This window comes from Girardinichthys multiradiatus, chromosome 9 (assembly GCF_021462225.1).
Source record: "Girardinichthys multiradiatus isolate DD_20200921_A chromosome 9, DD_fGirMul_XY1, whole genome shotgun sequence".
In the NCBI taxonomy this organism is placed as follows: domain Eukaryota; kingdom Metazoa; phylum Chordata; class Actinopteri; order Cyprinodontiformes; family Goodeidae; genus Girardinichthys; species Girardinichthys multiradiatus.
In genome coordinates this window covers 28,545,536-28,558,190 of record NC_061802.1, presented here as the reverse complement: position 1 = coordinate 28,558,190, position 12,655 = coordinate 28,545,536, and the positions used below count along the sequence as shown (strand labels likewise).

The window sequence follows — 12,655 nt, the reverse complement described above, 5'->3', positions numbered from 1 at the left end:
TCATCTGAATTTCTCTGTGTGCCCAGACGGTGAGCTGGTGATGAGTCTGTCCGAGCTGTGCGCTGACGAATATCCTCAGCAGCTATTCGACTATCCGTTCTCTTTCCCATCCATGGATGAACTTCCAGACCCTGACTCGGATCGTCCCTCAGCTCCGGTCCAGCTCCAGTCTCAACCCTCTGATCAGTGCTCGGAGTGGGCCCATGGAAACCCGCCGTTTCACCGTGACGATAACCACAGCTTTCTGAACTCCTGCTTCTACCAGCTGCACATGCACGGCAGACCGTTGGTTTCTGACGGCCCTGGCTGTGGTGTGGCAGGTGGTGGGGATCACGCCTCCCACAGGCTGCAGGTGGAATTCAGCCTTCCTTCCACCTCGGCTTCTTCGCCCAATGTTCTCTCATCAAACTTCCAGGCAATTGGAAGCCTGCTGCACCCGTAGCCCTTTTAGCATTCTCGCTCTCAGACTGTAGGGTACATGGAAAAAATATAATCTGAGTGCTACTGGTTGTTATCAGCTCTGCAGGGAGATATTTAATGGGTCATACAGTGTTTTTCATCAGAAAAAGATGGACCTATTGCTATGGAAGGAGACCTTACCATCAACATCTGTCCATTGTTGAATGCTGGGTGTCCTAATTCACCACATCCAGGCATCAATCGTGTGTATATCTGTTAATTACAAACTTATAAAAGCACAGTGTATGGAATGAAGGCTGCAGACCAGTTTTTCTTGATCACATCGATTATCTCACGACCATAACTTACTGTTTTTTTATTACTATTAGGAAGGTAAGTTTGGACAGGTACATAACAAAAGAGCCAGCAACTTATCATCTTTTGTTCTATCACTTTTATTGCTGTTATTTCTGATGTTTTTGCATCACACACATTAGATGCTCAGTTTTGGCAACTTTTTAACATGGAAATTAGGTTCCCCTACTGCCTCCTTGCTCCATTCTTCTGCTTTGATTCTTGGAAGAAATCGTTCATATTTACATTGAAACCTGAACTGAAAATAATGTTTATATAAAGTTTAGTTTTAAGCATGAAGCCATATAGGAGCACAAGGAAAGCAACAATTCATTAAAGCTTCTATTTATTCATTTTAATAAGCTAATTATTTTTTACTTAAAATGCCTCAATCAATCAGCCAGAAAACAGAGCCAATTTGATCTTGATTGGCAGGTAAAAAACAAAAACTGTTCTACAAATGCATCACAACTAGGAGATCCTACTACTTTCTGTCTGTAAATGCATCAGTTAACAACATGTACTTGTGATGTAATTTTTTAATTTTCTGTAGAATTCAAAATTACTACGTCTGTCAAAGATTCTGCAACTTGTTTCTTTCCCTTTAGGCCAGATGTCAGGAAAAAAAACCCAGAAATGAGTATCTGCCAGGAAAAGTCAAATTGGTGCACCTGTTTTTTGTTTTTTTTTGCTCCAAGGAGCATTATAAAATGAAATATACACACATTTATGTGTGACTTTCCTGGCTGCACGTACAGTTTGTCAGCGGCTGCAAGATCGCTGTGTGTACTTTAGCTTGGCTTCATGTTTACATCAGTGAGAGAAGCACCGTTACATCTTGTTGGTCTAAGGGTATCAACAAATGTTGTGGTCTGAAGTTAAAGTTGTCTTCTTCTCAGTTTCCATGTTCTAGGCTAAACTACTTTTTTTCTACCCTGGCTTTATTCATTTAACTGAGTACTGATTTTTTTTTTCTTCCTAAAAGTGAAAAGAACTGAGTTATGCACATTTGCTGAGTGATGTCACTCAGCAAATGACAGCTAGAGTGATGTGTCCCACATTAAAACGTCTATCAGGTGTGAAAGTACCCTGTTTTAATTAGATAACTTGCTAATGCATTTCTTGTTTTAAATCCATTGCAGTTGCTTTGCTTTTTGATTTAAAAGAAAAAAAGCCTGAATGAAACAAACTTCTTTAAAATAAACACCAAGCAGCAGCACTCAGGAAATGTCTGACTGGGACAAGCAATGTCTGTCTGAACACTTTATTTGCTTATTTATGTAATAATGGTAATAAGAGTTAATGCCCTTTTTGTCATATTAGTCATATTGTTTTTATTTACGTGTTGCTGCATTTTAGCGGCTCTAAAAGGGCAAGAAGTTCAATGGATGACATGAATTGGACTCACTTTCATGCTTCCATCTGTGTTTGCTCATTTCTTGTTTCCTGCTATAGTCGGTTATGCGATCCCTGTTCAAATCAAGTAAATCTCTTTGTTTTGTCTTTTTTAACACAGATGGTTCGAGGCAAGATAGTTGAGGCAGAAATAATGAGCTGAAATCTGTCTTTTGGTTTTTCCTTTTTTTTCCCTTCTAAATATATATATATATTTTCAAATTCTTATAAATTTCTTTCATCATATTTCGTCTCTAAATATATTTTGTAAATAAAAATATGAAATTAAAATCAACGGTGTAAGCATTAAGCTGTAGTTTTGCTTGAGTTGCTTTGAGAGCAAAATTGTGAATCCTGTTGATCTGATCTTGCAGTTTCCTGACCTTTGCTTATTTGAGTACTTTACCTGAATCCTTAGTTTGGAGAGAGAAGTTAAAAAGAATGAAAGTTTTGTAATTTTGCAAAGGTGTCAGTCATCTTTTAATTCACTTTCAGCATCCAGTCCTCTTTGCTGGGAGTCTGTCAGCATCCCACATCTTAATTTTGCAATATCTGAGTTTTGAACCAAAGTTTCCCAAATTTCTCAGATAGTGAGGAAATCTGCACCTCTTTTCAGACTCCCACAGATGTTCATCAGATTTTGTTCTGGCCATTCTAAAGCTTCAGTTTTATTTCTGTTGAAGTTATTAGTTTAGACATACAGAGAATACTGCAAGTTGTTGTTACATGTAGCAACGTATAACAGAACAACATATAAAGCATACAGTACAGGCCAAAAGTTTGGACACACCTTCTCATTCAAAGAGTTGTCTTTATTTTCATGACTGAATATTGTAGCTTCACACTGAAGGCATCATAACTATGAATTAACACATGTGGAATTATATACTGAACAAAAACGTGTGAAACAACTGAAAATATGTATTATATTCTAGGTTCTTCAAAGTAGCCACCTTTTGCTTTGATTACTGCTCTGCACACTCTTGGCATTCTGTTGATGAGCTTCAAGAGGTAGTCACCTGAAATGGTTTTCACTTCACAGGTGTGCCCTGTGAGGTTTAATAAATGGGATTTCAAGCCTTATAAATGAGGTTGGGACCATCAGTTGTGTTGTGCAGGAGATGGATACAGTATACAGCTGATAGTCCTACTGAATAGACTGTTAGAATTTGTATTATGGCAAGAAAAAAAGCAGCTAAGTAAAGAAAAACGAGTGACCATCATTACTTTAAGAAATGAAGGTCAGTCAGTCCGAACAATTGGGAAAACGTTGAAAATGTCCCTAAGTGCAGTCGCACAAAACCATCAAGTGCTACAAAGAAACTGGCTCACATGAGGACCGCCCCAGGAAAGGAAGACCAAGAGTCACCTCTGCTGCGGACGATAAGTTCATTCGAGTCACCAGCCTCAGAAATTGCAGGTTAACAGCAGCTCAGATTAGAGAACAGGTCAATGCCACACAGAGTTCTAGCAGCAGACACATCTCTAGAACAACTGTTAAGAGGAGACTGTGTGAATCAGGCCTTCATGGTAAAATAGCTGCTAGGAAACCACTGCTGAGGACAGGCAACAAGCAGAAGAGACTTGTTTGGGCTAAAGAACCCAAGGAATGGACATTAGACCAGTAGAAATCTGTGCTTTGGTCTGATGAGTCCAAGTTTGAGATCTTTGGTTCCAACCACAGTGTCTTTGTGCGGCACAGAAGAGGTGAATGGATGGACTGTACATGCCTGGTTCCCACCGTGAAGCATGGAGGAGGAGGTGTGATGGTGTAGGGGTGCTTTGCTGGTGACACTGTTGGGGATTTATTCAAAATTGAAGGCATACTGAACCAGCATGGCTACCACAACATCTTGCAGCGGCATGCTATTCCATCCGGTTTGTGTTTAGTTGGACCATCATTTATTTTTCAACAGGACAATGACCCCAAACACACCTCCAGGCTGTGTAAGGGCTATTTGACCAAGAAGGAGAGTGATGGGGTGCTGCGCCAGATGACCTGGCCTCCACAGTCACCGGACCTGAACCCAATCGAGATGGTTTGGGGTGAGCTGGACCACAGAGTGAAGGCAAAAGGGCCAACAAGTGCTAAGCATCTCTGGGAACTCTTTCAAGACTGTTGGAAAACCATTTCAGGTGACTACCTCTTGAAGCTCATCAACAGAATACCAAGAGTGTGCGGAGCAGTAATCAAAGCAAAAGGTGGCTACTTTGAAGAACCTAGAATATAAGACATATTTTCAGTTGTTTCACACTTTTTTGTTCAGTATATAATTCCACATGTTAATTCATAGTTTTGATGCCTTCAGTGTAAAGCTACAATATTCATAGTCATGAAAATAAAGACAACTCTTTGAATAAGAAGGTGTGTCCAAACTTTTGGTCTGTACTGTAGGTCTGGGTTTGCAAAGTGAATTTGATCTCAGCCATACATAAAATTAATCACAGTTATATTCATGATTTTACATTTTACAATAGGGTAAAAAGTAACCATAAAATTAATTTCTTCAGTTGTATTGGCCTCGATGCAGAGCTTGGTACAGATAAAAGGAGAGGAATGGGTAACACAGCCCATGTCTGATTTCCCCTTGCAACATATTAATGGTTTTACCTGCTTGATATACAGGTCCTTCTCAAAATATTAGCATATTGTGATAAAGTTAATTATTTTCCATAATGTCATGATGAAAATGTAACATTCATATATTTTAGATTCATTGCACACTAACTGAAATATTTCAAGTCTTTTATTGTCTTAATACGGATGATTTTTGCATACAGCTCATGAAAACCCAAAATTCCTATCTCACAAAATTAGCATATCATTAAAAGGGTCTCTAAACAAGCTATGAACCTAATCATCTGAATCAACGAGTTAACTCTAAACACCTGCAAAAGATTCCTGAGGCCTTTAAAACTCCCAGCCTGGTTCATCACTCAAAACCCCAATCATGGGTAAGACTGCCGACCTGACTGCTGTCCAGAAGACCACTATTGACACCCTCAAGCAAGAGGGTAAGACACAGAAAGAAATTTCTGAACGAATAGGCTGTTCCCAGAGTGCTGTATCAAGGCACCTCAGTGGGAAGTCTGTGGGAAGGAAAAAGTGTGGCAGAAAACGCTGCACAATGAGAAGAGGTGACCGGACCCTGAGGAAGATTGTGGAGAAAGGCCGATTCCAGACCTTGAGGGACCTGCGGAACCAGTGGACTGAGTCTGGAGTAGAAACATCCGGAGCCACCGTGCACAGGCGTGTGCAGGAGATGGGCTACAGGTGCCGCATTCCCCAGGTCAAGCCACTTTTGAACCAGAAACAGCGGCAGAAGCACCTGACCTGGGCTACAGAGAAGCAGCACTGGACTGTTGCTCAGTGGTCCAAAGTACTTTTTTCGGATGAAAGCAAATTCTGCATGTCATTCGGAAATCAAGGTGCCAGAGTCTGGAGGAAGACTGGGGAGAAGGAAATGCCAAAATGCCAGAAGTCCAGTGTCAAGTACCCACAGTCAGTGATGGTCTGGGGTGCCGTGTCAGCTGCTGGTGTTGGTCCACTGTGTTTTATCAAGGGCAGGGTCAATGCAGCTAGCTATCAGGAGATTTTGGAGCACTTCATGCTTCCATCTGCTGAAAAGCTTTATGGAGATGAAGATTTCATTTTTCAGCACAACCTGGCACCTGCTCACAGTGCCAAAACCACTGGTAAATGGTTTACTGACCATGGTATCACTGTGCTCAATTGGCCTGCCAACTCTCCTGACCTGAACCCCATAGAGAATCTGTGGGATATTGTGAAGAGAACGTTGAGAGACTCAAGACCCAACACTCTGGATGAGCTAAAGGCCGCTATCGAAGCATCCTGGGCTTCCATAAGACCTCAGCAGTGCCACAGGCTGATTGCCTCCATGCCACGCCGCATTGAAGCAGTCATTTCTGCAAAAGGATTCCCGACCAAGTATTGAGTGCATAACTGTACATGATTATTTGAAGGTTGACGTTTTTTGTATTAAAAACACTTTTCTTTTATTGGTCGGATGAAATATGTTAATTTTGTGAGATAGGAATTTTGGGTTTTCATGAACTGTATGCCACAATCATCCGTATTAAGACAATAAAAGACCTGAAATATTTCAGTTAGTGTGCAATGAATGTAAAATATATGAATGTTAAATTTTCATCATTACATTATAGAAAATAATGAACTTTATCACAATATGCTAATATTTTGAGAAGGACCTGTACAAATTAGACATAGTTATCAGTTTTTATTATGTTCTTTATGGTAACATATTTGATCAAATTAAACAGCATTTGTTTCAGCATTGCACAATCACAACTGCTTCAGGATGTGTCTGAGTGGACTGCAAGTCATAGTGACACATTAACTCATTTTGTGGCGTCAACTTTTACAGATAGTGTGCAGGAATGTGCTGCAACTTGCTCCAGACTTCAAATCTCAGAGCCCTTCTCAGAGAATAATCTATGTTTAACAGCCGTAGGAGTAAAAACAAAAAAAAAGTTGAGTTCTGAGTTCAGCTAAGCTTAATATATAATTAATTTGGAAATGTGAATTAACAGACTACATTTATTTTTCATTAGCTCTCGATCTAGATTGTACTTAATTTAATAAATCATGTAAAATAACTGGTTTTATTGTTTAAAAAAAAAACACATAGGTAAGTAAGGCAAAGTAAGTTTATTTATATAGCGCCTTTTCAGTAACGAGACACTCAAAGTGCTGTACATACAATTACAATACAATCACAAAGAAAATAAACACAGATACAGACACAGAAAAACAAATCAAATGATACTACAATCCTAAGAAATCTACAAATCTATGAATCCTTCTGAGAAATCTAATAGTCTCATCATTCCACTGAATTCTAACTAGGGAAGCTGAGTCACTGGTACAAAACAGCCTTAATCCACATTTTCAGGTGCTAATAATATATTGCTTTTACTGGTACTGAAGTTGAACTAAGTAATAACAGTCCATTGTAGTCTAATTAAGAAAGCTGGGCCATTGGTGTAAGAGCAACTAAAGTCCAAATTACTAATAATATTTGGTTTTCACTGGTAATCCTTCTGATAAAACTAAAAATCAATGAAAAAGTAATGAAATACTAATAATAATTGGCTTTTGCTGGTAATCCTTCTGAGAAATCTGAAAATCTATGAAAAGTAATGAAATCACACATTTAGGTAAAGTACGATAGGAGGGAAAAAAATCATATTTCAGACTGTATTCTTAGCAGAATAGAGACTGAAATAGTACAAAAGACCTCAGCAGGGGTAAGCAACACATACATAAGTAAAGATTCAGCAAGGCTACGGTGGAATCTTGAGGGTGCGAATGTAAGTCTGAGTGTGTTTGCAAGAATTAGACTGTCAACAATGATAGAAGCGCCATTCTCCTTGAGAAGAGAGGTGGAAGTTTTATCAATTGGCCGCATAGTCCTATCAGCACACAGCTGGTAGGGGAGTGCTGGGGAAGAGCATCGTGTTTATATAACATCCAGGAGATATTTTGTTGATAGCCAGTTAGCAGAAGTTGCCATGGCCACATTGGGGCGCCAGATTTAGAAAAACAATAAATGTTGTGGTTCAGGCAGTTGTGAATTTCCAACTACCTTAAGAGTTTTACTTATATGTCTCAATTGCGAATCCAAATAGCCAAATTTCTGGTACTTTCCGCAGATCTGGAGCGTACAACTTCTCCAAGATTATATCCTTTAACCTCTGAGTCCAACCGCTGCCAGGCTGCGATTCTGTTCAAGAATCGTGTCCAGCTTGCGATTCTGCTCTCTTAACATTTCAGTCTGTGTTGATCGCTCTGCAGACTCCATCCAACATCGCAGGCAGCTTTGGAACGCTTTGAACAGCCGCCTGCGTTTTGCGAATCACTCGATAAGCCAGGTAACCACCAACTCCAAAAAGCAGAAATCCTGTTATCAAAAGTTCAAATATGTACATATCTTCTACGTTCTCGACCGACATCGTAGTCAGGCACACAATCTTCCACTGCTGCCAAGAATCCATTGTGTATCCAGAGAAGAACGTCCCGTCTGGTCAAGAGGGTCTCTTACCCTGTCTTCCCGTCGAAAAAACTTGATCAATTACGTTGAGAGTCCAGCTGACCAAATCCATAATTTAAAAGTTTGGAGGATATGCAAAGCGAGGCTCTGAGAAAAATACAGACAAAAAGCAGAAGCAGGGATCAGCAGGGAGGGAGGGAGAGAAAACATTATGCCATAAAGTCACAACCAGTGGATGGCACAGTTCATTGTTTAATTTTCTTTAATCACATGATACAGGAAGACCGTTCATTTCTAAGGTTCAGAATTCACAATTAAGCTTGACAGTTTTTGCAGAGCATAAAGAAAGTCATAGCACCTGTTTGTTTAGGGGGAGCAAAATCCCCTGAGGGCATCTTAGTGGCTACTATCACAAAAACTGCTTTGTTTCTCAAAAATAAAAACAGAAGGAGGTTCAGTGCCTAATGATTATGTCAGCTCCACTTCCCTATACAGCCTAGTAAACTGGATATTCAACCAGAGTGAACAAGGACAACTGGTAATGTGAGAGAGCATCAGGAACTTGAACATCTAAATTAACTTATACTCTAAAGGATTAAGAGGACTGTTTAACAATAAAAAAGGTTACATCTTATTTTAAATCCATTAAAAAGTGAAGCGCTATTAGTAGTTGGTTCAAGGTTCCTGGCTTGTCAGGCATCAGCTGCCACACAGATTTATTCTGTTTTTGATTTTGCCGTCACACCCAAGTGTTTCAGATCAAACTGTTTTTAAATAATGATTTTATTTAAAGAAAAACAAATGTGATGCTGTGTGAAACAGACATCATTGTTAAATTGGAAAGCTGAGTTTCATTTCACTAGCTAAACCAAGGCCTGATTACAAACATACCTTTGAGATAAATAATTTAAACAAAACCTGTCTGACAGCACGAAGTAGGCTATACGATTTCAAACAACACAACATGACCCTATTGAAAGAAGCTCATGAACAGATGAATAGCAAAGTCATTGACATTTATCATTATTGAAAGGGTTAAAAAGCCATTTCTGAGGCTGTGGGACTTCAGTGAGCCACAGTGATAGCCATTATCCACAAATGGAGGAAACATGGAACAGTGGCGAACCTTCCCAAGAGTGACTGGCCTACCAAAATTGTTCCAAATAGTGCATTAATGACTTAACGCAAAAGTTCACAAAAGCCAGAACAACATCCATAGCACAGCAGGCCTCACTTGCCTCAGTTAAGGTCAATGTTCATGATTAAAGAATTAGAAAGAGACTGAGCAACAATGGCATCTACAAGAGAGCTCCAAGGCCAATACCAAAGCTGACCAAAAGGAACACATAGGTCCATCCAACATTTGCATAAAAACATCATGATGATCCCTGAAATGTTTGGGGAAATATTCTGTGAACTGATGAGACAAAAGTGGAACATTTTAAAATATGTGCATCCCGGTACTGTGGTAAAACTAACACAGCATTTTAGAAAAAAAACATCATAGCAGCAGTCAAACAAGGCAGTGGTAGTGTGGTGGTCTGGAAATATCTTTGCTGCTTTGGGACATGGATGACTTGCCCTAATTGATTGAATCAATGAATTCTGCAGAAAAACAATATCTGACCTTCAGGTTAAGATCCTTAAGTTGTAGCACACTCGGGTCATGCAGCATGGTAATGATTCAAAGAACACCAGCAGGTACAACTATTAATGGCTCATTAAGGACAAAATGAAGGTTTAGGAATGGCCTAGTCAAAGTCAGATCCTAAATCTGAAATTCGTTGGCATTTCCCTAACCGTTAATACTTGAAAACAGCTGAATTAAAACAATTCTACCAGGAAATAGTTGATCAAATTCTTTCCACAGTGATGTAAAAGATTTGCTGTAACATGTTGATGGCACATGTTGCTGCCAAGGGTGGTGATTACTTTGTCAATTAAGGCCCGTTTGGTTTAAATGTCAATTTTCTTTCAATAAATCAGGTCATCACTTGACAGCTTTTTACTCAGGTCATAATATCTGATATTAAAATTTGTTTGATGATGTTATACGTTTAAGTGTGACATAAAGCAGAAAGAGAGCAATCTCTAAGGGGGAAAATACTTTTTCATGGCACTTTAAGTAAAGTTTATTTATATGTACCTTCCACAGGCAAAACCACAAAGTGCTTTGTAGAAGTGAAAAAACAAAAAAGAAACAAAGAACAGGCATATTCGAGACAAAAAGGCAGAAGAATTGCATACACAATAAATGGAGGCTAAAAACAAAACTACTCATAACGGCAAACAAAATAAGTCGAAAAAATTGTTTTGCTGCTTTTTAAAAGATTTAATGAAAGCAAAGCAACAATTCTTTTCCAGTGTTTTTTTCTAGTATGTCCCAGATTAATACTTTAGACGGGGAGCTGATAGGTCCTTGAAGAACAAATTACTGAATGGGCCAATTAATTACAAGTTATTACTCAACAATAGCTGCTGAGTAAGTACTGCTATAGCAGTTACTCATAAAGGGATTTGAAATGTCTGCAATGTGATATAGATGCAAGGCATCTATGATAGAAACAACCTGAAGGGGGCAGAGAAGGCTCAGTTTAAACTAAATTATTTTCCTCCTTTATTCCCCGGTAAATGTTACAGTTTAATCTCATTCGTCCATCATATGAAATCTGCACCCTCACAGTGCTTCATACAGTCCGATTCTATGTAATTTAACTCATTATGCATATGTGCAAATGTCAAATAAAGGCTGCAATTCAGAGCACACATGCGTGGAAGATTATCTACGTAACTCCACAGCGCTAAAGTAATTTACTTGAGGGGGGTCAAAATTGTGTTTTTCATGCAAACAGAATTATGTGTAAATGTACATCAATGAGTCAAGGTATTACACACATGGCTTGATGCAACAAGCAAATGACAGACTTGTATTGAGTGTTACTGCTAGGGGCAATGCCTAAAGAGGCCAAGGGTCACTGAGGGCTTGAGTCATGCTGCTGTTAAGTTATGCAAACAGTTAATTCTCAGTCTGCAGGCTATTTGATCAGCAGGCTATTTGAGAATACCTTTTATGTTGGGATGGAAATGTCTTTTAATTTTGTTTGAATCGGCACTTTGCCAAAGTGTTTATGCCTGTTGAATTTTTCTTCTCCGATTTGGTCATGTTACAACCTTAACTTCCATTTATGTATTTTTTTATGTTTTTATGTGACTGTAGTGCATATCTGTAAAATGGAAGGAAAACTGTACAGGATGTTTATTATAGTTTTTTGTTTGTTTGTTTGTTTGTTTTTTTTTTATAAAAATCTAAATGTCAACTGCAATGACAGCTGCAAGTCTTCTACCAGCTACACACATCTAAAGACTGAAATTTGACCTATTCTTCCTTGTGGAATTGATTATGCTCAGTCAGAATGGATGGAAAGTGGTTGTAAACAATCAGTTTCATATCTTGCGACAGATTCTCAATTTGATTTAAGTCTAGACTTTGATTGGCCAATCCAAGCACATGTATATGTATTGACCTAAATTATTTCATTGTACCTGTGGCTGTATGTTTAGGGTCATTGTTCTGCGGGAGGGTGAACCTCCGCCCAGTCTTTTGTAACCTTAATCTAACAGGTTTTTTACCAGTAGTGCCATGTATTTAAATCAATTTACTGGCTTCCCTGTGCATGCTAAAGAAAAGCTTCCTCTTGGCTGCTTCTCTAAATCCATCCTTGTCGGGCCTGTCAGTTTAAGTGGAGAGAGATGTCTCAGCAGGTGGAAAGAAGTATGGAAGAGCTCTGTGAGATGTTAAAACTTTGAAATTGTTTTATTACTTACCCCTGCTTTAAATGTCTCCACAGTTTTTCTCCTGACCTGCTGGATGTGCTCCTTGGTCTTCATGAGGCTGTTGGTTCACTTATGTTCTCCAGCCAACCTCTGAGGTCTTACAGGACGGCTAAATTTATACTGAATTACATTAAACACACATTGGGAGTCTGTTTACTAATAAGGTCACTCCTGAATTCAGTTTTATTCAGATGAATCAGGGCAAAGGGGCCTGAATACAAATGCACACCACACTTTTCCAATTTCACTTGCAGTATTTTCATTCTTTAGGTGAAGTTTATCAAATTTCTATAATGATTTTATAGAAGATTAAAAAAAAAACATGACTCAATTAAAGCCACAGCCTGTTTAGTTCTATCAGAATCTGAGAAAGGTACTACTTTAATCAAATTCAAAAAGTTCCGGCAGAGGAGAAGAGAAGAGGTAAGCTTCACCAGCGCATGTCCACCTCTCCGCTCTGCTCGCAATCCATTTACAAAATGTAAAACGTGGGGCAATGGTATTGCAGGCCTTTAAATTCAGAAATTTTACCTTGTGCCCCACACTATACACTGTAAAAAAAAAAAAAAAAAACATTTTAGGAGGGCACTTTTTTGTCTATAGGATAAAAGGGCAAGTGTTCTAGCACCACCTTGTGTCTA

General features: G+C 38.9%; 1 protein-coding gene across 3 annotated transcripts in view; it reads left to right on the top strand.

Annotated features, from left to right (window-relative positions):
- Positions 1-2,443, top strand: part of mier2 (mesoderm induction early response 1, family member 2) — a 29,617-nt gene extending 27,174 nt beyond the window's left edge. For 2 of the 3 annotated variants that reach the window (XM_047373786.1, XM_047373785.1), the window contains exon 13: positions 27-162. Coding sequence is in view for 1 of the 3 variants with exons in the window: in XM_047373784.1 (XP_047229740.1) it covers positions 27-442 (416 nt within the window). In the remaining 2 variants the exon portion in view is untranslated. Of the gene's footprint in view, positions 1-26 lie in introns of all 3 variants that reach the window. The other variant, XM_047373784.1, reaches the window with a different exon arrangement.
- Positions 2,444-12,655: the final 10,212 nt, after the last annotated feature.